This window comes from Marmota monax, unplaced genomic scaffold, assembly GCF_021218885.2.
Source record: "Marmota monax isolate L192 unplaced genomic scaffold, Marmota_monax_Labrador192_F-V1.1 WCK01_AAM20220418_F8-fsc00021, whole genome shotgun sequence".
NCBI classification, from domain to species: Eukaryota; Metazoa; Chordata; class Mammalia; order Rodentia; family Sciuridae; genus Marmota; species Marmota monax.
Window position 1 is genome coordinate 18,959,228 of NW_026695228.1, and position 23,906 is coordinate 18,983,133.

The following is a 23,906-nucleotide window of genomic DNA, read 5'->3' on the forward strand; positions in this document are numbered from 1 at the left end:
CTTAAGGAGTTTGAAACCTTACGATCAGTCTGGGCACACAAGTAAAACAAGACTTTGGTAGCCTGAGGTCAGCTACATTAGACGAGAAAGAGAGTACACTGATCAAAACAGCTCCTGAATAAGCAACAGGTAAATATGCAAATAATAAAAGATTAATTTGCAAAGTGAAATTGGCTAAAATGCAAAATACTGCTTTTCAGGAGAAGGCTACTAAAAACCATTAAGTATTTACAAATGCTGAAAATGGGCAAATTCTTTGGAATAATAATACCATGTCAGAATACACGCAAAAATAGGAAAGAAAGCAGAATGAATATAACATAAATTTTCTATGGACATATATGACACTACCTAAGTGGATTCCACCATTATGTAAACCCACAAGAATAATTTTATCAAAATGAATTCTACTGTAATATATAACTAAAGAGAAGAACAACGAGAGAGAGAGAGAGAGAGAGAGAGAGAGAGAGAGAGAGAGAAGAAGAAGAAGAAGAAGAAGAAGAAGACGAGGAGGAGGAGGAGGGGGGGGGAGGGGAGGGGAGGGGAGGGGAGGGAAGGGAAGGGAAAAGAGAAAAGAGAAAAAAAGAATAGAGAATAGGTGCAAAAAAACTATCAGGGATTCCTGTGCCCAGTCTGCGATTCTGGTTTTAAGTAACTCCTTAAATATTATTTTGGAAAGGCTGAAATTATATTTAACATTAAAAATTGGAATTTTGGGCCGGGAATATACCTCATTTGGTAGAGTGCTTGCCTTACATGCAGAAGGCCCTGGGTTCAATCCCCAGCATCACAAAAAATAAAATAAAAATTGGAATCTTAAACTAGCATGAATTAACTACCACAAGAAAATGCTTATCAGCGATGGGGAACATGTAGCTCAGTTGGTAGAGTGCCTGCCTTGCATGCACAAGGCCCTGGGTTCGATCCCCAGCACACACCCCCCCACACACACACACTCACAAAAAGCTTATCATTAATTATCTGCATTCCATCATGGATTTTATGTGAAAAATCAGAAAAAAGTCAATTCTTCCTTAATAGTTCAAATTTAAGCATCTGTTTATGCAGTTATACGTATATAATAGGTAACAGGTTAATACCATAAGGATAATACATGAAAGGTTATTTACATTATGAGAGGTATAGACTATTATCTTAGAGACAAGGATTTCCATAAGTGTATGCTGGCAGATTGCAAGGAAAAGATAAAAATACTTCCTGGCAAACCTTTTTCTGCCATTATGTTTCTCTATTTCAAAAAAAAAAAAATTATAAACATAAATTATACAATCAAGATCAATTCGTATGTAGCTGTATCAACACAGCTAAAATACTTTTTAACTAGTAATGAATTATTAGGAAGAGGAAAAAGATTCCATTTTCTCTTGGGTTTTTAATACATGAATATGTATAATCTATAACACACATGCAAACCAAAGTTGGGAAATGTAATAAGAACATGAACTAAACACTCTTTTAAACTACAAGAGGTGATGTGCATGTAGTTCAAGGTTTATGCAAAAAAATATTAAATACACTTTCCATTGAAATAAGTAAGGAATGCTGTGCAGATGACACATGAACTGTTTCAGAGTAGATTGAGAAGTATCTGCAAACTTCCAAATCCCAAGAATAGCAAACTCAGAAGCATATTTAAGAATCCCTGTCATGAACACCCAAATAAAAAAGTTTTCTAAAACACTGGCTCACATTTCTGGAGTCTTGGATTTGTTTTTTCCATTGAAAAATTCAGGAAGAGCACGCCGTTCAATCACATGAATACTGAAAGGGTGGGGGTGGGGGGGGCGGGAGAAAAGAGGATTGAAGAAGAATGAAATCTTGAAATTTGAGCTATGTTTAATTTTCAAAGTAAAACTAAGCCCTGGTTGGCAAAATTAATTACACTGGACAAATATCTTTGTATTAACAGACTACAACAAACTTAAAGGAAGCTTCCCCTTTGATTCTCAAAGAAGAGGTACATATGTATTTCATTACAGCTCCTAACTATCCAGAGTATTTGGAATAGCATTCACTTGGTTTTTAAGGCATGCAGCAAAGTCTAAATATTTGAGAACAACCATGGTTTTGGACAAAACTAAAGCTCAAGTGAACCATGTACTGTATTTATCCCCCCATGTTGGTACTGGGGATTGAGCCCAGTGCTTTGCACAAACTAAGCAAGCATACCAAGCATTTAGCTAAATCCCCTGTCCCTCCCTCCAACTTTTTTTTTGGAGATAGTTCACACTAAGTAAGGCTGGCCTTGAACTTATAATATCATGTCGCAGCTTCAAGTAACTAGAACTAAAGGTGTATGAGACTGCCCCTGGCTCTCTATTCTTCAAATTATCTTTTAAGTCTATATAGAGGCTAGAAAAATGTATTAAAAATTGGATCTATCCTTAAAGAATAAAACAATAATTATTAAGAACAGGATAAAAATGTCTAAACTAACCCCCAAGATCTGAGTAACTGAGCATCACTGAAGTAAATGCATAACCTTCATATTAGAAACTACTTAAAAATGTTAAATCTATTTGGAGGAATAAATTCTCATACTTAAATATTTTAAAATAAAAAATTTAAAAAGGCCGCCCAATATGAAATAGAGATAACTCTTAAACAATCAATAAATACAATATCTAGGGCTTTAGTTATTTCCAACCATGGTCCCAAAGAGGTCTGTTTTCCCAAGATTTTTTTTTTCATACCAGAGTTTATACTGAAAAAGACTTCTACATTTAAAATATTTCCTAGTAAAACAAAGCTCTATATGGTAGTGAGAACAGTTTTTGGTTTATATAATTAACATTTTAAAATCACAAACATAATTAAACATTTTCCTGTGTATCATAGCTGAATCTAAATGACTTATGTTAAAGCTTACAACATTTTACTACCCTGTATTATAATTTTCACCTCTAAATTGTTTTAAAAACACTTTTCAAAGATTAAAATCACTTTCCATCTCCCTTCATCCAATGTGACAGCAATTCCTGATGTGGGACTGAGACTCCAACCTGATTTCAAGGAAAGTTTTCTGACTCCTCAGTACCATGGATGTGGCACACTTACCAGTTATAATCAAACCATGATGCATAGCTGGGAATAATAATGTGATTAGTCTGCTCTGTCACATTATCTTCACCAGGGTCAACTGACCGACTCTGATCACCTTTGCCAGGATCTTCATCTTCCTATAGAAAAGAAGCCAAAGTTCAAAAGACAGAACTAGACAGACTTAACATACCATTCTTTTGATATTAGTTCAAAGATAATGAAGCTAGTTGATTTGATTTTTAAAAAAACAGGAAACAAATTTCAAATATAAAAAATTCAATTTTTAAGGTACAAAGTGGTAGCTGAAAGAGCAGATTTCATCCCTCCTTTTTACAATTAGGGAATGGACTCATAAAATAAGTACCTCATAACAAGATTAATTAGCAAGTTGAATGAAGAAAGGGTGTCTATAATGAAGAATTCACAAAGCTCAAATTAATTAAATCTCTTTTCACAGCAGCTTCTTTTTTACTTGTTCAGTTTTATTTAATCCCAGTTCACAAATATAAATTACTAGTTCTGACATTATCATGAGGAGGACAAGAATACTAACAAGTGACAATAGGACAGCCTGTACTACAAACTCCGAGCAGATAAGTATCTAAGAAGCCCTATGTGAACTATCTCACTTATTAGCAGATACTACTTTCTTGTCAACATACACAAAACTATTATGTTATAAACAGAATATAAGTCAAGACAGTCCATAGAGGTTTATATCACTCTGATTACTACTTACTACTTAACATTTTCTCTGATTTTTTTTTTATCAGAGGTACTGCAAGTAAACCTCCCCCAAAACTGACTTCCAAACAATTTCAAAATCACTCCTTTAGGTCAAAATACAGGTGTGATGATATCAGTCAACAATAATAATAATTATTTTAAAATAACACTTGTAATATACTGTTTATATCTAAATGGATACATGTATCCCAGAAATTTTCTATACAGACTTTTCTTTCAAATCTAAACCTGATCAAATATTCCATATTATACATTATATCTTAGAAGTATATTTTAATCCCTGCCTCCCTTTTTTTTAGTATTGCATAATATTAAAATGTTTAAAGAATCTAGACCAACATGTTATAAAACATTTTTAAAAGTCTCTGATTCTACATAACTAGTTTAAAAATAAAAATCTTTATCAAGAAAACTAAAGGACTACTAAAAAAAATGAGCTTTTTGACAGTCACAAAGTCATTCACTTTTGTATGGTTCAATCTATCATATTTCATTTGTGGTACTTTTATTATTTTTAACCTTATGAAGTTATTTTCTATTAAGAAACCACATAGCTGGGCATGGGGTCCACACCTATAATCCCAAAAACTTGGAAGTCTGATGGAGGAAGGACTGCAAGGTTTAGGTCAGATTGGACAAAATTTTAAAATCCTGTATCAAAACTAAAACTAAAAGGGGCTGCATATGTAGCTCAGTTTTAAGAGTGCCCAAGATCAATCTCAAGTGCAAAATAGAAAAAAAAGAAAGAAACTAGACTGATTTTGAATCTGTATTCTTTGACGATGGTTCCACTGTTAATACTTTTAAGTTAATTCAACTTAATTTCCTGTATTATAATATATAAGATGAAAATCAAGTGTAATTTCCTATAAACTTAAGACAATTCCCTTAAGATCAATGAAAAAAGAAAGCAAGAAAACAACAAGAACTCTAAAATTGTTACTTAAATGATGCTGAAGAAAACAATCTGGTAATACTCATGACAAAGTTCCTTACCCAAAATCAGGGAAGCTACTAGCAAAAAATATTGTGAGGGTTAATGTGTTGTTTCAAGTTGGTTTTAATGTATTTTTGAGGTATAGGTTTTATAAATCAACCAGGAAACAAAAAAATTTACTTTATTCAGAAAAACCAGGAAGAGGCTGGCAATGCAAGTAATAAAAGACAACAGTTTATGTTTCAATAATCTCTCTCAATTGTGACACAAAAGGCAGAATGATACTGTGGGGCAGGATATTAGAGAAACTCTTAAATTTACATTATGTAGCATTATGACTTGTATGTGGATTCAAAACTCTTCCCTTTGGCATAAAAGAAAATCTCACAAGTAAGTGCCTTTAACTTTCTATTTTCTTCCTTTTACTCTGTATACTAACATCTTTTCAAAATATAATATTCATTATTAAGGTAGCTTTGGAATAATGAAGTTTAATTTTAAAGGAAAAAAATAACAATAATACAGGTAAAGAATTTGTTGAAACAATTTCACTAGAAGTCTTCATGACTCTGTTCATCCCTTATATGTATATAAAACAAATGTTAAATATCAGAATGGGGTTTCGATGGCAATTGGAAAAAAAGAAATATTTTTAGCAAATTAAGAAAGTTATTTCAAGAGCATTCGGGGTTAATTACACATTTTAACAAAGTTAAGCATGATAGCCTGACTGAAACAATGGGTCATTTACTGAAGACGAAGAAAAAAATTAAACCCTGCCTAAATCCAACACCTTCCAACGAGATGATTCATATGTCTTCACAGAACTGATGAAATAGGAAGTAGGTAACTGTGAGGCCAAGAGCATAATTCAAAGTCTTCATTAGCCACACCAAAAGAAAACAGAAAAATCAAGGCAAGGACCCTACTCATCCTCATTGTTATATAACATCTGAAATAGTGTGGTCTTTTCTGATTATCACTTGCAACCAAGGGATCATGAAAACAGAAACTATACCAAGGAACATTACCTAGGAAGATATAAGATTCTTCTCAATAAAATTCTGGGACCAAGGAAGACAACTATTCTGGAGGACTATTTAAAAGGGAATTCATCTTGGTGGTGTAGTGCCATGTGCCTGAAGTCCTGGTTACTTTGGGAGACTAAGGCAAGAGGATCACTTGAGCCCAGGAGTTTGAGACCAGCATGGGCACCACAGTGAGACTCCATCTTAAAAAAAAAAAAAAAGGAAATTAAAAAATATATATATTAAGCCGGGTATACATGTGGTGCACGCTTGTAACCCCGGCAGCACAGGAGGATCAAGAGTTCAAAGCCAGCCTCAGCAACAGCAAGATACTAAGCAATTCAGTGAGACCCTGTCTCTAAATTAAATACAAAATAGGGCTGGGGGGCTGGGGATGTGGCTTAAGCGGTAGGGCGCTCGCCTGGCATGCGTGCGGCCCGGGTTCGATCCTCAGCACCACATACAAACAAAGATGTTGTGTCCGCCGAAAACTAAAAATAATAAATATTTAAAAAAAAAAAAATAGGGCTGGGGATGTGGCTCAGTAGTTGAGTGCCCTGAGTTAATCCCTGGTACCAAAAAACAAAACAAGAGTCTCAAAGTAGAAGATTTCTATGGACGTTTCCAACTTCCAATCCAGTATTTCTACTCAGTACACAGGATAGTTAAAGAAAATCCTCTCAACAGGACTAAATAATTTTTACCTTTCCTCCTGTTGTCATTGTTTCTTCATCTTGTTCATCTGCAAAATCAAAATATGTAAATTATTTTAAAAACAGATAAATGCTGTTTGGATTATCTGGAATCTTTACAGTCTAAAAACTTATACAGGACAGACAAAAGCAAGCACAGCAAAATCACCCCAAATAATTAGGTAAATTGTAATTTTACAAAGAAGCAGAGAGGTGTTAGAAATTCCAAAATATAGGAAATAAAAAAAAAACAATGAGAAGTTTATAATTAATTACTAATTGAGCTAAAAATATCACAGTGGTGATCTTGTTAATAATATGGGCATGGGATTTGATTAGGACTCTCTCTCATAAGGACTGGTGAAAACAGTATATTATTTTGAATTCTAGAGGAAATGGGTAAATGATGCGTTAAAAAAAAGAAGAAGAGATAAGGAATCCCTTTCAAAGTACCGGTAGAAAGTTAATGCCTTTCGAGGATATAGGACTCAGGACCTAAATGCTGGTCTTACAAAAGAACAAGAGAAAGCTCATCTAAAATTTAAAAGAGGCAGTTGATTCCTACACTGAAAAGCAAAAGTGCCAATGTAGTGAGGTTTCTGCACAAATAATTATATTCAGTGCTTTAGTTTTTTTTTTTAATATATATAAGTAATATGATTCCGTGGTAGGACAAAAAGCATTATGAAAATCAAAAAGAATATGGAAAAGTAATTCTTTCACTCACATATTCTCTAAAAAAATATTCCCCATTATCTGTTATTTGAAAAGCAATTACCAAAAAACGAAACAAAAGAAACAAAATATTCAAAAGCACAGGGGCTGGGAAAACCAGAGTTCACTGGTGAAATGCAGTCAAACGCCTGTTTTTATATGGAATCTGACTCTTTGAATAGTCCTAGTGAACGGGTTAACAGATGTGAAAAGTTAGCTAGCTGTGCTTAAAATGTTTATGAAAATAATAGTATGGTTAATTTTTGAATACTTGCTATTTTGGTTTGCCCAAAGACTCATGTATTAAATAAAGGCTTGGTCCCTAATGCATCAATGTTCAGAGATAGGGATTTGGGGGAAGTGATTTGATCACAAGGTGTCTTATCTCATTAATACATTAATCCTCTCATAGATTCATAACTGATGGCATTATGGAAAGATGGAAGAAATGTAGGAGGGAGTGGCCTAGTTCAAGGGACTGGGTCCTTGAGGATGTGCCATTGGGAACTATACCTTGTCCCCAATCTTTTCCCCGTCCCCCTTCTGCCTGCTTCTCATATATTATGAGATGTCCAGCTCTCCCCATCATCCCTCATCAATACGCTACTCTACCTCACCATAGGCCATGGTAATACAGACAGGTGACTTCAATCTCTGAAACCATGAGCTAAAATATATCTTTCCTCCTTTAAGTTGATTTCCCCATGTATTTTGTCATAGTGATGAAAAGCTACGCAGTACATCGGCTGTCCTTTTAAAGTAAGGAATTTTGGTAACAACTAGGAGAGGGTAAATGTCACATCCACCTCCCCAATAAAACCTTGAATGTGAATTGTCTAATAGGCATCCTCAGGCTAAAACACTACATATATGTTGCTGCAAGTTCACTGCTGTGGGAGCAGTGCACTTCATGACTCTTGTGTGAGGAAGAACATGAAGAAACCTGCACCCAGAATCCACTTGTGTTTACTCTTCCCATGCACCTATCATGAATGTTAGCTGTGAGTACAACCACATGCCAAATCCCAGGGGGTCATTTTGGAGACTCTCAACACATCTATGAGTAAAATACAGTTTGTATACTCTTAATTGGTAGAAAAGAAAAATAATAATACTTTGAGATACATAAAAAGTAAATGAAATTAAAATTTCAGTGTTCAAAAATTTCATCATAATATGGCATGAAGATTTGTTTACATGACTCCATGGTTATTTTTGAGCTAAATGGCAAAGTTGTTGTGATTGAGTCCAAATAGCACAGAATGCCTAAAACATTTGTTTACTGGGGCTGGGGGTATAGCTCAGTTGGCAGAGTGCTTGTCTCCCAAGCCCAAGGCCCTGAGTTCAATCCCCAGCACACCCCCCAAAAAGAAGAGGAAAAAAAGAAAAAGGGGTTACCAATCCTTACCAAAAACATGAGTAGTATTTTAACATGCAATAAGAGACTAGCACTCAAATATTTAATAGGATGCCTGTTGTTTTGTTAGCTACTATCCAAATACTAAGAACACAGTCATGAATCAGAAAAGACACCAGCCTTTATAAACTTTACATCCCACTAATGGGATAGAATAAAAATCTTAGATGTTAAAAAATTCTACACAGATGATAAATATAAAGAAATATGCTTAAGAGGGTTTGGGTTGGTGTCCTCTTCAGAGCAAATAAAAAGGGTAAACCTCGGGCTGGGGCTGGGGTTGAGTGGTAGAGCACTTGCCTCAAATGGGTGAGGCACTGGGTTCGATTTTCAGCACCACATAAAAATAAAGATATTGTGTCCATCTACAACTAAACACATATAATGCATATATATATATATATATATATATATATATATATATTATTTTTTTTTTTTTATTTTTTAAAGGGAAGCCTCTCTGAAAAGGAGACACTGAAGCTGGCAAGTCAGCAGTGAGGTCAAAGGAGGGAACCAGTCAGGTCAAAGGGCTTTCAGTGGAGACCGCACAAAATTGAAAGAAGCCCATTATGAACATGAATAAAAAAAAATGAGAAAAGCGCTTATTACACAATAGCAGAGTGTAAGGCTATAAAGCATTGGCAATAAACACAGACCAGGACTCAGATATGGATTCTGCCACTTAATAGCAAAATATTTGAAGATAGTTTACTGAACCTCTGAAATCTCTACTTGATCAATAAAACAAGGTTAATGTCGTTTAATACTCAAGTGCAAATATGTAGAATGATACCTGGCAAGTAATCAGGAATCATAAAAATGGACACTGTTGGGCTGGAATTATGGCTCAGAGGTAAAGCGCTCACCTACCATGCTCGGGGCCCTGAGTTTGATCCTCAGCACCACATAAAAATAAATGAATGGAATAAAGGTATTGTGTCCAACTACAACTAAAAAAATAAATATTTTTAAAAAATGGACACTGTTGTTGGAGATATAAGTTATGAACAAATACCTGCTAACAGGTTGAGGGGATTCAGGATGTAAAAAATGATGATACCAATTACCAAAATGAGCCAAAGCTCTATGAAGGGACTATATTTTTCCTAGCAAGTGACTAACATAAAAATCTAGGTAACACTGCCAAAAACTAAAATTTTGTCCACTACATGTTTGTAAATCATAGGATAACCAACTTCTTAAGAAATAGTGGTAGTATGACTTAATGATCTCTCTCCAGTCAAAAAACATAATTTATTTTGACAAGTTTCTGTCACTTAGGTAGTCTTGGTACCTAATAGAAATATACTTGTCAAGGATAAAACAAAAGTAGAAAGGCTGGGGTTGTGGCTCAGAGGTAGAGTACCCGCCTAACAAGCGTGAGGAACTCATTGGGTTGAATCCTCAGCACCACATAACACCTACAACTAAAAAATAAACATTAAAAAAAAAAAAGTAAGTAGGAGGGAAACCCTTTTCAACTGCTTCTAAATGATAATACTAAATAAAATGTTCTCTCCCTTCTTCTTTTTGTGGACAAATACACTTCCAAACCATCCCATGGATTTTTTTAGAGACCTCAAGAGAGAAAGACATTTAGCTAGGTGGCACATCAGAAAGAAATGGATCAGCTAAAACAACCAACAGCTCTGAAGACAGTAATTTATAGGTGATGGACCAGGTGTCCTCGGCATGGTTCATGTAACAACTAATGAAAAAATGAAAGGCCAGAAAAATAACTTCAAATTTAAAGAACATAACTCTCCAACTGTGACCAACAGCATCTTCATTCACAATATTCCTAAACTGTGTGTACCTCATAATCTTCACAAGAGGGAAGGGATTTTACACCTGGCCTTAAATTTTCCTTCCAAGTGGAACCTCTAGCTTTTCTCCCAAATTGATTTCTATTTCATTCCATTAAAAGTCTGTTATGGGGCTGGGGTTGTGGCTCGGAGGCAGAGCGCATGCCTAGCATGCGTGAGGCACTGGGTTCGATCCTCAGCACCACATAAAATAAAAAATAAAGATATTGTGTCCAGCTGTACGTGAAAAAAATTTTTTTTTTTTTAAAAAAAGCATATTTGGGCTGGAGATGTGGCTCAAGCGGTAGCGCGCTCGCCTGGCATGCGGGCGGCCCGGGTTCGATCCTCAGCACCACATACAAACAAAGATGTTGTGTCCGCCAAAAACTAAAAAATAAATATTAAAATTCTCTCTCTCTCTCTAAAAAAAATCTTCTAAAAAAGAAAAAAAAAGCTTAGATAAACTGGTCTCCATTAAAATTAAATTAAAAAAAAAATAAAAATAAAAAAAGCCTATTATGAACATGTTCTAAACGACTACCTCATTAAAGGAACAATTTTCTACTCTTTTGTAAATTACAGGCTGGTTCCTTTTTAAGATATATACTTAGGGCTGGGGATGTGGCTCAGTGAAAGAACACTTGCTTAGCATGTGTGAGGCACTGGGTTTGATTCTTAGCATCATATGTAAATAAGTAAATAAACAAAATAAAGGTTCATCAATAACAAAAAATATTTAAAAAAGAAAGTTTTTTTAAAACAGATATATACTTAAAATATATTAATTAACACTCTATATAGCAAATTGTCCCACTGAAGAATATCAAGTGTAAATCTTTTACCCTTGTCAATGTACTGGGATATAAAATAAAAGACTGCTTATAATTAGTTTCTGTTTTCTTGGCTATTAATTACGTAGCTAAGTATCAATTACAGAATAGACAACAAAATTTTATGGAGAATGTAATATTATTTACATTACAAGTAATATTATTCAAGATCCATGTTCTATTAATAATGCTAAAACAAGATAGAAATTTGGGGTGTGGGGGGGTGATGTTGGGGATTAAACTCAGTGGCACTCAACCACTGAGCCACATTCCCAGCCATATTTTATTTAGAGATAGGGTCTCACTAAGTTCCTTAGTGCCCATGCTTTTGCTGAAGCTGACTCTGAACTCTCAATCCTCCTATCTCAGCCTCCCGAGCTGCTGGGATTACAGGCATGCACCACCATGCCCAACAAGATAGAAATGTTTTGACAGCATCTCCTTTTTCACTTTGTTTACGTAACACCTCCCATTACATTGTCATCAGATAATTTTCTGTTTCTGCTTCTGAAATAAAAAGAGAATCATCTTCCAGTATGTATTGCTGGACTGCAAATCAGGAAATGTAGAGATGCATTCAATAAAATGAAGTAGAAGAATTCTAAGAAATACCCACTTGTATTTGCCATCAAGAATCACTGCAATTTGTGCACATTTCATTTTCTTTTTTATTAAGAGAAAAAATATTTCTCATATGCTAAACAAACTTGAAGGTAAATTAGTAGCATGCTTATCTTAGCCACTGCTGTCAGTCGCCACCCTTCAGACAAGTATCAAAAGTTTCCTGATAAATTTTGTACTTTTTGCATTGTATGACATTTGTGAATTAAAAAATGGAAAGTATTTCAGATACTTTCTTATTTGTTTAATTAGAAAGCATAATTCTTTCTTAATTTAATGGATTTTGTAGGAAAAAAGAAATTACTACAATTTATTAAAAAGCAGATTACTCTCAATTCAGAGATACTGAAATGAAGGTATCATTTTCATCCCAAAAAGATCTTGCAAAATGTTTTCTCTTCTAATATACTACAAGTTCAAAACTTTACTATAGACTGAAAATAGTAGCTTCTCCTTTGAGTTTTACAACTATAGAAAAACAATCAAGAGGGGCTGGGATTGTGGCTCGGTGGTAGAGCACTCGCCTAGCACGTTCCAGGACCTGGGTTCGATCCTCAGCCCCACATAAAAATTAACAAAATAAAACTAAAAAAAAAAAAAAAAGAAAAGAAAAGAAAAAGAATCAAGACTACTATAAGGTCTATAACTTTCAGGAACATGAGGAGCTTCTATTTTTAATATTTATTTATTTACTTACTTACTTACTTACTTAATCACCCAATAATTACACCTTACTTGTGAAAATGTACTCTATATCCTGAACATATAGTTGGCATTCTGTACATTGGAGTTCCACATATGTGGACTCAACCCACCAGAGATGGAATAGTCAGGAAAAAAATGTCTACAGTAAACACATACAGACTTTTTTTTTGTCATTAATCACTAAGCATATAACAACTACTATATAACATTGACAGTGTATTAAATATTTAAGCATGATTCAAAGTACATGGCAAGATAAGCAGAGGTTAGATGAGAATACTATATGTCATTTTATGAGAGGAAGTTGGACATATGCAAATTTTGATATCCATGGGGCATGGGGATCATGGAACAATCCTACATGGATACCTATACTATAAAAAAACCGCTGTTTCTCAATTCATACTGCTTAAGAACTTTAATTTAGCTTATAAAGTATAAACATGTAAAAGATGTTTATTGTGAAGATACAAAATCAATTTGCACTATTATATAAGACAAGTAGTTCAGGGAGACTGGGGAAAGTACTTTAATTAGAATTATTTCTTTAAAACTCAAGTATTCAGATTCGAGTAAAACATTACCACTTTGCTAGTTTGTGGGAAAATACTATGAGAGGGCATCATTAAGAAACAATGGAGGGCTGGGGATGTGGCTCAAGCGGTAGCGCGCTCGCCTGGCATGCGTGCAGCCCGGGTTCGATGCTCAGCACCACATACAAACAAAGATGTTGTGTCCACAGAAAACTAAAAAAAATAAATAAATAAATATTTAAAAAAAAAAAAGAAACAATGGATCAGGGGCTGGGGCTGTGGTTCAGTGGTAGTGCACTTGCCTGACATGTTTGAGGCACTGAGTTCAATTCTCAGCATCACATATAAATACATAAATAAAATAAAGGTCTATCAACAACTAAAAAAAAATGTTAAAAAAAGCAACAATGGATCATAAGAAATTAACACTGATAAAATGGTGGCAAACCAAATCATGATAGTATTAAGGAAATACATAGTTTATATCTGGTGGTAGGAAACAGTAAGTGAAAACAATACTTTTAAGTAAATAAAGGAGTATTTGAACAGCTGATAGATAAAATAAAGGAAACAAGACTATATAAGGTATGTTTTACCTAGATCTGCAACAGTTCCTCCTTTAACAGGTGTATTTTCACTATCTTTCTTTGGGTTTACTAGAAGGAGGAAAAAACAAAACAAAACCACATCAGAATCATGTGTTAGAGGAAAACTTCTGCTTGCTTTTAATAAAACAGAAAAGAACATGATTCAAAAATACATGCATCTCATTAGAACTCAAATGTAAGTCATGACTCACCTCACGTAAAAACCATAAACCCAGCTGCAAAAAGACTTAATAACAGACTACACTCTGTAATTATCTAAGTAGCAATATTTTTTATTATAGAAATAAAAAATGTTTACATGTAAAACATAAAAAGAATTTTTCAGTCTCGTCCACAATTTTTTTTTTGACCATTTTTAGGCTTTTATCTGAATTCCCATTTCTGTGCCACTCATTCATTCAGATAAACTGAAGGAAAAATGATACCTTTTTACCCCAGTACTAGAAATGAAGCCAAAAGTGCTCTACTACTCAGCCACACCCTCAACACCCCCAACTTTTTAATATGTTTTAAAATTTGTTCTAATTAATTATACATGACAGTAAAATGCTTTTTGACACATCATACATGAATGGGAGTATAATTTCTCATTCATCTGACTGTACATGATGTAGAGTTACACAGGTCATGTAATCTTATGCACATAGGGTAATAATTTCTGATTCATTCTACTATCATTCCTACTCACCTATCCCCTCCCCTACATTTACTCCCCTGTATCTAGTCCAAAATAACTCTATTCTCCCCACATCCTCATTGTGATTTAGCATCTATATGTCAGAGAAAACATTTGGCCTTTGACTCTTTGGGAAATGGCTTATTTCGCTTAGCAGAATATTCTCCAGTTCCATCCAATTACTGGCAAATGCCATAATTTCATTCTTCTTTAAGGCTGAGTACTATTCCATTGTGTATATATACCTCAATTTCCTTATCTATTCATCTCTTGATGGGCACCTGGGTTGGTTTCCTAGTTTAGCTTTTGTGAACTGAGCTGCTATACACATTGATTTGCCTAGCCCTTTTTTATATCTTGAGACAGGTTCTTGCTAAGTTACCCAGGGTAGCCTCAAACTTTCAATTCTCCTGCCTCAGTCTCCTAAGTCACTGGAATTGCAGGTGTGTGCCACCATGCTCAGTCAGAACTGACACCCTTCATGTATACAAACACACACACACACAATATTGAAATTTATCCTCAGGGTTTTAAAATCTTGTGCAGATGTTACCCATTCTGTACTTATTCCTTAGCACTTACCTTTTCTCATGTAACAGTGTGCCTTTGTTTTAACTATTCTACATGGCTTTCATTTTAACAGGTCCATAGGTGGACCATAAACTATCCCTGCTTTGAGGGAAACTAAGTTTATTTTCAAGAATTCACTGTCTGTAAGCAGCATTCTTTAACCATTATCTCTCTGCATGCATGTAATTACTTAAGATGTGCTCTGAAGACAAAAACTGTTATTATTAAGTGTATACATTTAAAATTTAAAAGACAGCCGAAATGTGTTCAGTGGCTTCTTGAATTTACACTTCCACCAAGACCATAAGTTTCTAAGTCTTCAAAACGTTTATACTTTCCCATCTACTTGAAACTGTGACAGAGGAAAAGTTATTTGAACCTGGCATGGTGGCGCATACCTATAATCCTAGTGGCTCAGGAGGCTGAGGCAGAAGGATCATGTGTTTAAAGCCAGCCTCAGCAACTTAATGAGGCACCTAAGCACCTCAGTGATATCCTGTCTCTAAATAAAATGCAAAATATGGCTGGGAATGTAGCTCAGTGGTTCAGTACACCTGGGTTCAATCCCTGGTAGGAAAAAAGAAAAAAAAAAAAGCTTTAATACTTTATATATTCTTGGTTAAGTAAGGCTGTTCATCCATTCACACATTTACTGGCTCTGCATTTATGATAAGTTTATTATGATATAATACATTGCCATTTTACTCTATGGGATTAGAATTTTTACACTATTTGGGATTGTATTCATTTATTTGTTAAATGGGTAAACAAATATCTTTTTCTCAGGCTAAGACCTGATTACACTGTATCCCTATCAGGGCTAGGGTTGTGGTTCAGCCGTAGAGCGCTTGCCTAGCTTGTGCAAGGCCCTGGGTTCGATTCTCAGTACCACATAAAAATAAATAAGTAAAAAATATAAAAATATAAAAAAATAAAGATATTGTGTCCATCTACAACTAAAAAATAAATATTTTTTTAAAAAGCTATCCAGTATTAAGGGGGCTGGATTGTGGCTCAGCGGTAGAGTGCTCGCCTAGCACGGGCGGGACCCGAGTTCGATCCTCAGCACCACATAAAAATAAAGGCATTGTGTTGTGTCCATCGACATCTAAAAACAATATATATTAAAAAAAACTACTATAAACAAATACGAGTCATTTTTCTACTAGCCATTCTACTCTACTAATTGATTCAGTCATTCCTGAACCAAAACCAAATTATATTAATTTTTATAGATTTAGGTAGTTATTGGTTAAGGGTTGTCACTACTCTCATGAATCCTTGATTTAAAAATATTTTTTGGGGTTATATTTATGATTTTTTCCTTCCATATGAACTTAAAAATATATCACAGTTATAGTTTCTTTTCTTTTTTGTTTTTTTTCCTTTTTTTGGTGCCAGGGACTGAATCTAGGGGTGCTTAACCAATGAGCTACATCTTGAGCCCTTTATATTTTTATTTTGAGATAGGGTTTCGATAAATTCCAAAGCTGGCTTTACAATCCTTCTGTCTCAGGCTACTACACCACTGGATTAAAGGTGTGCACCACTGTGCCTTGCTTGTGTTGTTCTTAATGCCCAATTTTACAATATAATACTTTTTAAAAGATATATAACGTTTTATAAAAGAAACAGAAAAGCTAATAAACTAGATAACCTCCCAAGCAAAACTATTCAAGAATTTTAAAAAAATAGAGAAAACAATTGCAATGATGAGGAATACAAGAGGGAAAAAAAAAAGACTACATTAAACACTAAAACATTATAAGAAATGTTATGAAACACACTAGATCATTAAAAACATATGTGCTGAGGCTGTAGCTACGTGGTAAAGCGCTTGCCTCACACTCGTGAGGCACTGAGTTCAATCCTCAGCACCACATAAAAACAAATAAATATACTGTGTGTTCATCTACAAATAAAAAATATACATTAAAGAAAAAAACATTCAAAGCCCAGTTTACAAAGGGGAAGAGATGTTCAACAGATACTATATAACAAAACAAGGAATATAAAATGGGAAGATTCCTGTATCTGCTCTAAAAATTGAATCTTGAAGATTTTTAACAGTGGATAAGAGGAAGGCTGCATTTCCAACTGCTCCATGGCTCACGATTAAAACAGTGCAAGAATACTGGTTCTCAGTGAGGGTAATGTGTTGGCATGAAGGTGGCTAGGACTACAGTAAAAAAACAAGATCACAGAACTACAAGAGGTCATGGTCAAAGGAGACTCCCATTCTATGTGTGCTTTCTGCATCAGCAGCCTGAGAGTTGCTCTCTAGGTGCACACCCCTAGCTTTGAAAGAGAGTTACACTTCAGCTCCAAGTGAAAATATTCTCTGTAGCTTTACTGCAGCACTCTCCAGACCAATACCACTCAAAGTTTCTCAAATACAGGATGAGCCTTTTGTTCTTTAAATGTTATTTTTTAATCAAAATAATAAATAAATAAATATTGAATCTGTGGCTAAAACCAAAATAATCTTAAGGCTGAAGGAGCTACACGAACACATTATTTAAGGAAGAAATGTTCCCAATCTTGTAAGTCTTTCAGAAAATAAAACAAAGAAACAATTCCAAACTCATTTTATGAGTTCAGCACAACCTGGATGGCAAAACTTGATGAAGATTTTACAATAAAAGAAAGGTAAAGGCCAAAGTACTCTATAAACAGAAACTAATAAAATCCTTGAAAAAAAATATTAGAAAATCAAATGCAGTAAAATACATTTAAAGACAATGAAATTAAATGAGATTATTTCAGAAATGCAAAGTTGGTTTAAAATCATTTCAGCATAATTACATTAATTGATTAAAGGAGAAAAATCATCATTATATCAATGAACGCAGAAAAAAAAATTGTAAAAATCCAGCAACCATTCATAATAAAAATCTCAAAAGCAATATAGGAATAAAATAAACTTCCTTGATTTGACAGAGCATTTTTTATCAACTGGTAACATCATTCTTCATGGTAAAATATTAAAGGTATACTCCCCAAAACAGGTTAAAAAAAAAGCAAAAATGTTTTTATCATTGTTACTTAAAAGTATAGAAGTGTTACAGTATAACTAGAAGTTGGTGTAATAGGGTAAAAACCAAAAGAAAAGATGGGGCTGGGGGTTATAGCTCAGCAGTAGAGTACTTGCCTCGAACATGTGAGGCACTGGGTTCGATCCTGAGCACAACATATAAATAAATCAAATAAAGGTATTGTGTCCATCTACAACTAACAGAAATATTAAAAAAAAACCCCACTCCCATAAACCAATTGCATTAAATACTATATTGATGATCGGGCTGAGGTTGTAGCTCAGTGGTAGAGCACTTGCCTTGTGTGTGTGAGGCACTGGGTTCAATCCTCAGCACCACATAAAAATAAATATATTGTGTCCATCTACAACTTAAAAAAAAAACACACACACACATACATACATACACACTGATGGACTAGGGATGGAATTCAGTGGTAGAGTCCTCTGGGTTCAATTCTCAGTAATACACACATATACACACACAAATATATATAAACATTTAAGCACATATAGTGAGTTATAAGTTTTATAAATGGCTGGGGTTGTGGCTCAGTGGTAGAGCATTTGCCTAGCATGTGTGAGGCATTGGATTCCATTCTCAGTATCACATAGAAATAAAATAAAGGTCTATTAACAACTAAAAAAATTTTTTTAAAAAGTTTTATAAATATATGAAAGACCTCTACTCTGAAACACATAAAATACTAAAGAGAAACATAATTATGTAAAGGTAAACATGTGACATACTCATGTAGTATCATATTCAATGTTAAGTTAATTCTCCCTCAAATGCCCATTTAAAATGACTTTAATTTTAATCAGAACCTCAGTAGGCTTTGAGAAACTAAAAGGCTGGTTCTAAAATTTATGTGACTCAGCTAAGAATTTAAAATAGCAAAAACAATCCTGAAGAATAGGATTTACAAAGATGGAGAACTGCCTAATTTTAAAACCTGAGTAAAAGCTATATCAATAAAGCACTGTGGTACTGGGTCAAGTAAAAATACACAGGTGGAAAAAACAGTGTCATAGTTTAGATCTGGAATATTCCCCAAAGGTTGAAGGCTTGGTCCCTAACTATTGGCTTCATTAGGAAGTAGACAAAACCTACTTATCAGGAAGTCACAGAAAAGTCACTTAAAGAGTGTATCTTAACACCTTACCCACCTCTGGATCCTTTCTCTTTCTCCCTCTCTTCTTGTTACTTGGCACCAAGAGGTGAGCATCTCTGTTCCAACATGAATTTCTTACTATAATGCTCTTCCTCAACAAAAGCCTAAAGCAATAGGATCAAACAACTGTGGACTGAAACCATAAGCCAAAAATCTTTCTTGGATATCTTATTAACACAGAATTTAAAAGTAGATCCACTGAAAAGATTTTTTTTAAAGGATAAAGATTATTCAATCAATAAAGTAGGATCTTTTCAGCAAATGGACCAGATAGGAAAACAATAAACTTTGACCTCTATCTCAAAAAATACTGAAAGTTTGATCACAGATCTAATTTAAAGTAGTAAGTATAAACCTTCTACAAGAAAACAAAGGGGGGCTGGGGATGTGGCTCAAGCGGTAGCGCGCTCGCCTGACATGCGTGCGGCCTGGGTTCGATCCTCAGCACCACATTAAAAAAATAAATAAATAAAGACATGTCGTCCATCTACAATTATTAAAAAAAAAAAAAAAGAAAACATAGAAAAAAATATCTTAAATATCTAAGGTAAAAATATCTTAGAACACAAGAAATGTTAATGATTCATTTTCATCAAAATTAAGAATACATGCCCTATAAAGTATTAGGAAAATGAAAAGGCAAGCCACTATGAGTGGGGGCTTGAATTGTTTATAAATCGACTTAGAAAAACCAAATACCTGAATGTCGAGAAGTAGATTTTAAAACACACTACAAATACAGAAAAAACAAGGATAAGACATAAACTGCAAGAAAACACACTACATGCATCTGACAAAGAGCTCAAACATGATAAATTATTCAAACAAAAACATAAAAAGCCAGGTGCAGTGGCACACACCTGTAATCCCAGTGGCACAGGAGATCAAGGCAGGAGGATTCCAAGTTTAGCAAGGTCCTAAACAACTTAGCAAGACCCTGTCTCAAAAAATTAAAATGGCCAGGGATGAGTCCTCATGATAAACTAGGTTCAATTCCCAGTGCCAAACAAACCAACAACAACAAAAACAGCCATCTACATAAATAAAAGCCAAAGAGACTCAGATCCAGATCTGAAAGGATAAATGAAGTCACTAGGAAAAAGTTGAAAATATCTTTTGGATATTTTAAGAGATGCAAATAGCACAAATTATGGAGGAAAACTAATCCATTATATTGTATCAAAGTTGAAGACTTCTTTCCAAAAGACAAAAGATGGATAGCAAAAATAGAGCTAGCTATAAATTCTTTTTCTTTTTTTTTTTTCGGTCCCACGGGCACTTGACCACTGAGCCACATCCCTAGCCTATTTTTATTTTATTTAGAGACAGGGTCTCACTGAGTTGCGTAGCACCTCGCCATTGCTAAGGATGGCTTTGAACTTGCAGTTCTCCTGCTTCAACCACCCAAGCTGCTGATTACAGGCATGATTCACCACTGCACCTACCTTAAATTAAATTTAAGGTCAAGGTAGTTAAAAAAAAAAAGTAGAACAAAAAACTATTGGCGGTGTCATGCACGGGAGCTCCGTAGGGCTGGGGAGGCACCAGCTGCCTCGTGGGGAGGAGGCCAAGGACGCAGCTTGAGGGAGGCCCTGGCCCCTCTGCGCCTGTATCTGGCACAGCCAGTGTGAGACGAAGAGACAATCCTTCCCCGCCGCCCGGATAATCAAGAGTTTTGGCCAGACCTTTGAGCACACACCGAGACAGTGAGGAGCCAGACGAAAAGCACAGACTATGGCGCTGAAATGGATTAATAAGAAACTTAGTGATTTGGTCCATGACCCTCTAGCACAATGTTCTGCAGGTCCAGTTGGGGATGATTGTTTCATTGGCAAGCCACAATTATGGGACCTAATGACAGCCCATATCAAGGTGGTGTATTCTTTTTGACAATTCATTTTCCTACAGACTACCCCTTCAAACCACCTAAGGTTGCATTTACAACAAGAATTTATCATCCAAATATTAACAGTAATGGCAGCATTTGTCTTGATATTCAAGATCACAATGGTCTCCTGCTTTAACTATTTCTAAAGTTCTTTTATCCATTTGTTCATTGCTATGTGATCCAAACCCAGATGACCCTTTAGTGCCAGAGATTGCACAGATCTATAAAACAGAGATAAATACAACAGAATATCTCAGGAATGGACTCAGAAGTATGCCATGTGATGCTACCTTAAAGTCAGAATAACCTCCATTTTAGCTGGAATAAACTTTAAATTACTGTTCCTTTTTTGATTTTTCTTATCTGGCTGCTCCCCTATCAGACCTCATCTTTTTTAATTTTATTTTTTGTTTACCTCCCTCCATTCATTCACATGCTCATCTGAGAAGACTTAAGTTCTTCCAGCTTTGGACAATAACTGCTTTTAGAAACTGTAAAGTAGTTACAAGAGAACAGTTGCCCAAGATTCAGAATTTTTTTTTAAAAATGGAGCATGTGTATTATGTGGCCAATGTCTTCACTCTAACTTGGTTATGAGACTAAACCATTCCTCACTGCTCTAACATGCTGAAGAAATCATCTGAGGGGGAGGGAGATGGATGCTCAGTTGTCACATCAAAGGAAGCAGCATTATTCTAGCAGCATCCATTTTGTTTAAACCTTCCACTGTTAGAGATTTGAGGTTACATGTTATACTTTATGTTCATAACTGATGTGGCTGGAGAACTGGTATTGAATTTATAGCATCAGCAGAACAGAAAATGTGATGTATTTTATGCATGTCAATAAAGGAATGACCTGTTCTTGTTCTACAGAGAATGGAAATTGGAAGTCAAACACCCTTTGTATTCCAAAATAGGGTCTCATAACATTTCGTAATTTTCATTTAAATAGTTAGGAGGCTTGGAGCTATTAGTTAATCTATCTTCCAATACACTGTTTAATATAGCACTGAATAAATGATGCAAATTGTCAATGGATGAGTGATCAACTAATAGCTCTGCTTGTAAATGATTTATTTTTCTTCAGTAAAGTTGCATAAACCAAAAAAAAAAAAAACTATTGGCAATTTTAATGATCTAATTTCTTGTGTAGATTTCAAACCTCTAGTTTGTAGCCCCCTAATGAAATTTTGCATTGGAAAACTGAATGGGTAATATGAGAACTATAAAATTCACCATTTCAATATGTGGTTTCCAATTTATGGGCCTCCTCCTCAATATAGGTAAATAGTGATGATGTATAAATAAGTAAGCTAAATGTCGTTTATATCTTTCCCCCTTAAAATGTGCTGAACCTTATTTTTAAAAATTTAGTTACAGGCTCACTGAGATCACAAACATGTGATGGTCAATTTTTAAAATTATAAATATTTAAATAATACTTTGAGCTTCATTACATTGAAGATTGAAACTTACATCACCAATAACTCAAGTTCACAACACTAAACTTATAAAATTCAATACAGAAAGTTTTCAATTTCATATTCACATAAAGCAATGCCTAGAGATTAAATAGGTTTAAACTATACATAAATGTTTTCCAGCTTTTAATGTGAATAGTAATTCTGTTGTGATTTTTTAAAAATATTAACTTTAAATATTTCTAAAGTTAGGTAAATCGTGGAACACGGTGTGTTTTGTCCATAAACAAATAGGAAAAAGTATCATAGATGACTGGGAAACTCCTGTAAAATAAATAAATTAATTAATTGAAAAGAAAATAAATGACTGGGAAAGAGGGAATTTGAAAAAAGTTAATACCAAAAGTAGAAATTATTCATATTTGAAAGTTAAGAATTATGGACTCAAAGCAAAAAATGAATTATTTCATGATGAAATTAGGTCTATCAGAATACAAACCATTTTTGGGGAGTACCACCTCCTCTATATTGGGTACAGGTGTTGGGTCTTCCATGTCCTTGGTAAGGTCTTCTTGCTCATCTTCCTCTTTCTGACTTCTGCGCTTCCCATAAAGATTAGCTTGGCTGAAACACATAGGTATATAAAATATAAACAAGACAATTATAGCTAATTATACCAAACCATTCCTGAGGTTCTACATTATTGTTAAAATCTATACTTACAAATCACTTTTAAACAGGTAATAATCAAACAAATTATAGACATCTTACTGAAGATACATTTAACCAGCCCCCCCCCAAAAAATTAAAATTAAAAGGTACTGGATATAAAAAATGGGCACAGAAATCTTACTATTCAAATTGCAGGCATTATCTTAAAGGAAGCTTCAGTTAGTACAACAAAAGAATACCTGCTAAGGAATATGGCATAGTTTCTCACAGACTATAAACAAATCACATAAGAAATTTTCTCAAAGATATGAACAGCTATATTTTCCTGGCTTTTTATATCATCCAAATACCAGAAACTACCATACCACTGAGTATGGTACTCATTCTTTTTTGTAAAAATTGCCTTTGTTCTTTCCCTGACAATTCAAATCATTTATTTTTAAAACATATGAATAAAGGGCTGGGGATGTGGCTCAAGTGGTAGCAAGATCGCCTACCATGCGTGAGGCACTGGGTTTGATTCTGAGCACCACATAAATATAAAACAAAGATACTGTGTCCACCTAAAATTAAAAAATAAATATTAAAAAATATATATGAATAAAAATAGGAATGATTTCCTTATCTTGAGTAATTACAATGAATATAGGACAGAAGTAATTAGAAATACATTAACAGTACTGTACTTCTGAACATGGAAATATAGAGAAATTAATAAAAGTATGAAGAAAATATATCACAGAGAAAAAAGTGGTAAGTGAGCTG

The 23,906-nt window shown here is 34.4% G+C and overlaps 1 protein-coding gene and 1 pseudogene across 2 annotated transcripts in view; one reads left to right on the forward strand and one right to left on the reverse strand.

The window, feature by feature from the left end:
• Positions 1-23,906, reverse strand: part of Smarcc1 (SWI/SNF related, matrix associated, actin dependent regulator of chromatin subfamily c member 1) — a 142,281-nt gene that overhangs the window by 62,928 nt on the left and 55,447 nt on the right. For both annotated transcript variants that reach the window (XM_046436403.1, XM_046436404.1), the window contains exons 11-15: positions 22,969-23,093; positions 13,692-13,751; positions 6,483-6,520; positions 3,082-3,203; positions 1,714-1,785 (exon numbers count right to left, since the gene is read on the reverse strand). In XM_046436403.1, the coding sequence (XP_046292359.1) occupies positions 1,714-1,785; positions 3,082-3,203; positions 6,483-6,520; positions 13,692-13,751; positions 22,969-23,093 (417 nt within the window). The remainder of the gene's footprint in view (positions 1-1,713; positions 1,786-3,081; positions 3,204-6,482; positions 6,521-13,691; positions 13,752-22,968; positions 23,094-23,906) is intronic.
• On the forward strand, positions 20,796-21,931 carry LOC124087541 (ubiquitin-conjugating enzyme E2 D3-like; annotated as a pseudogene).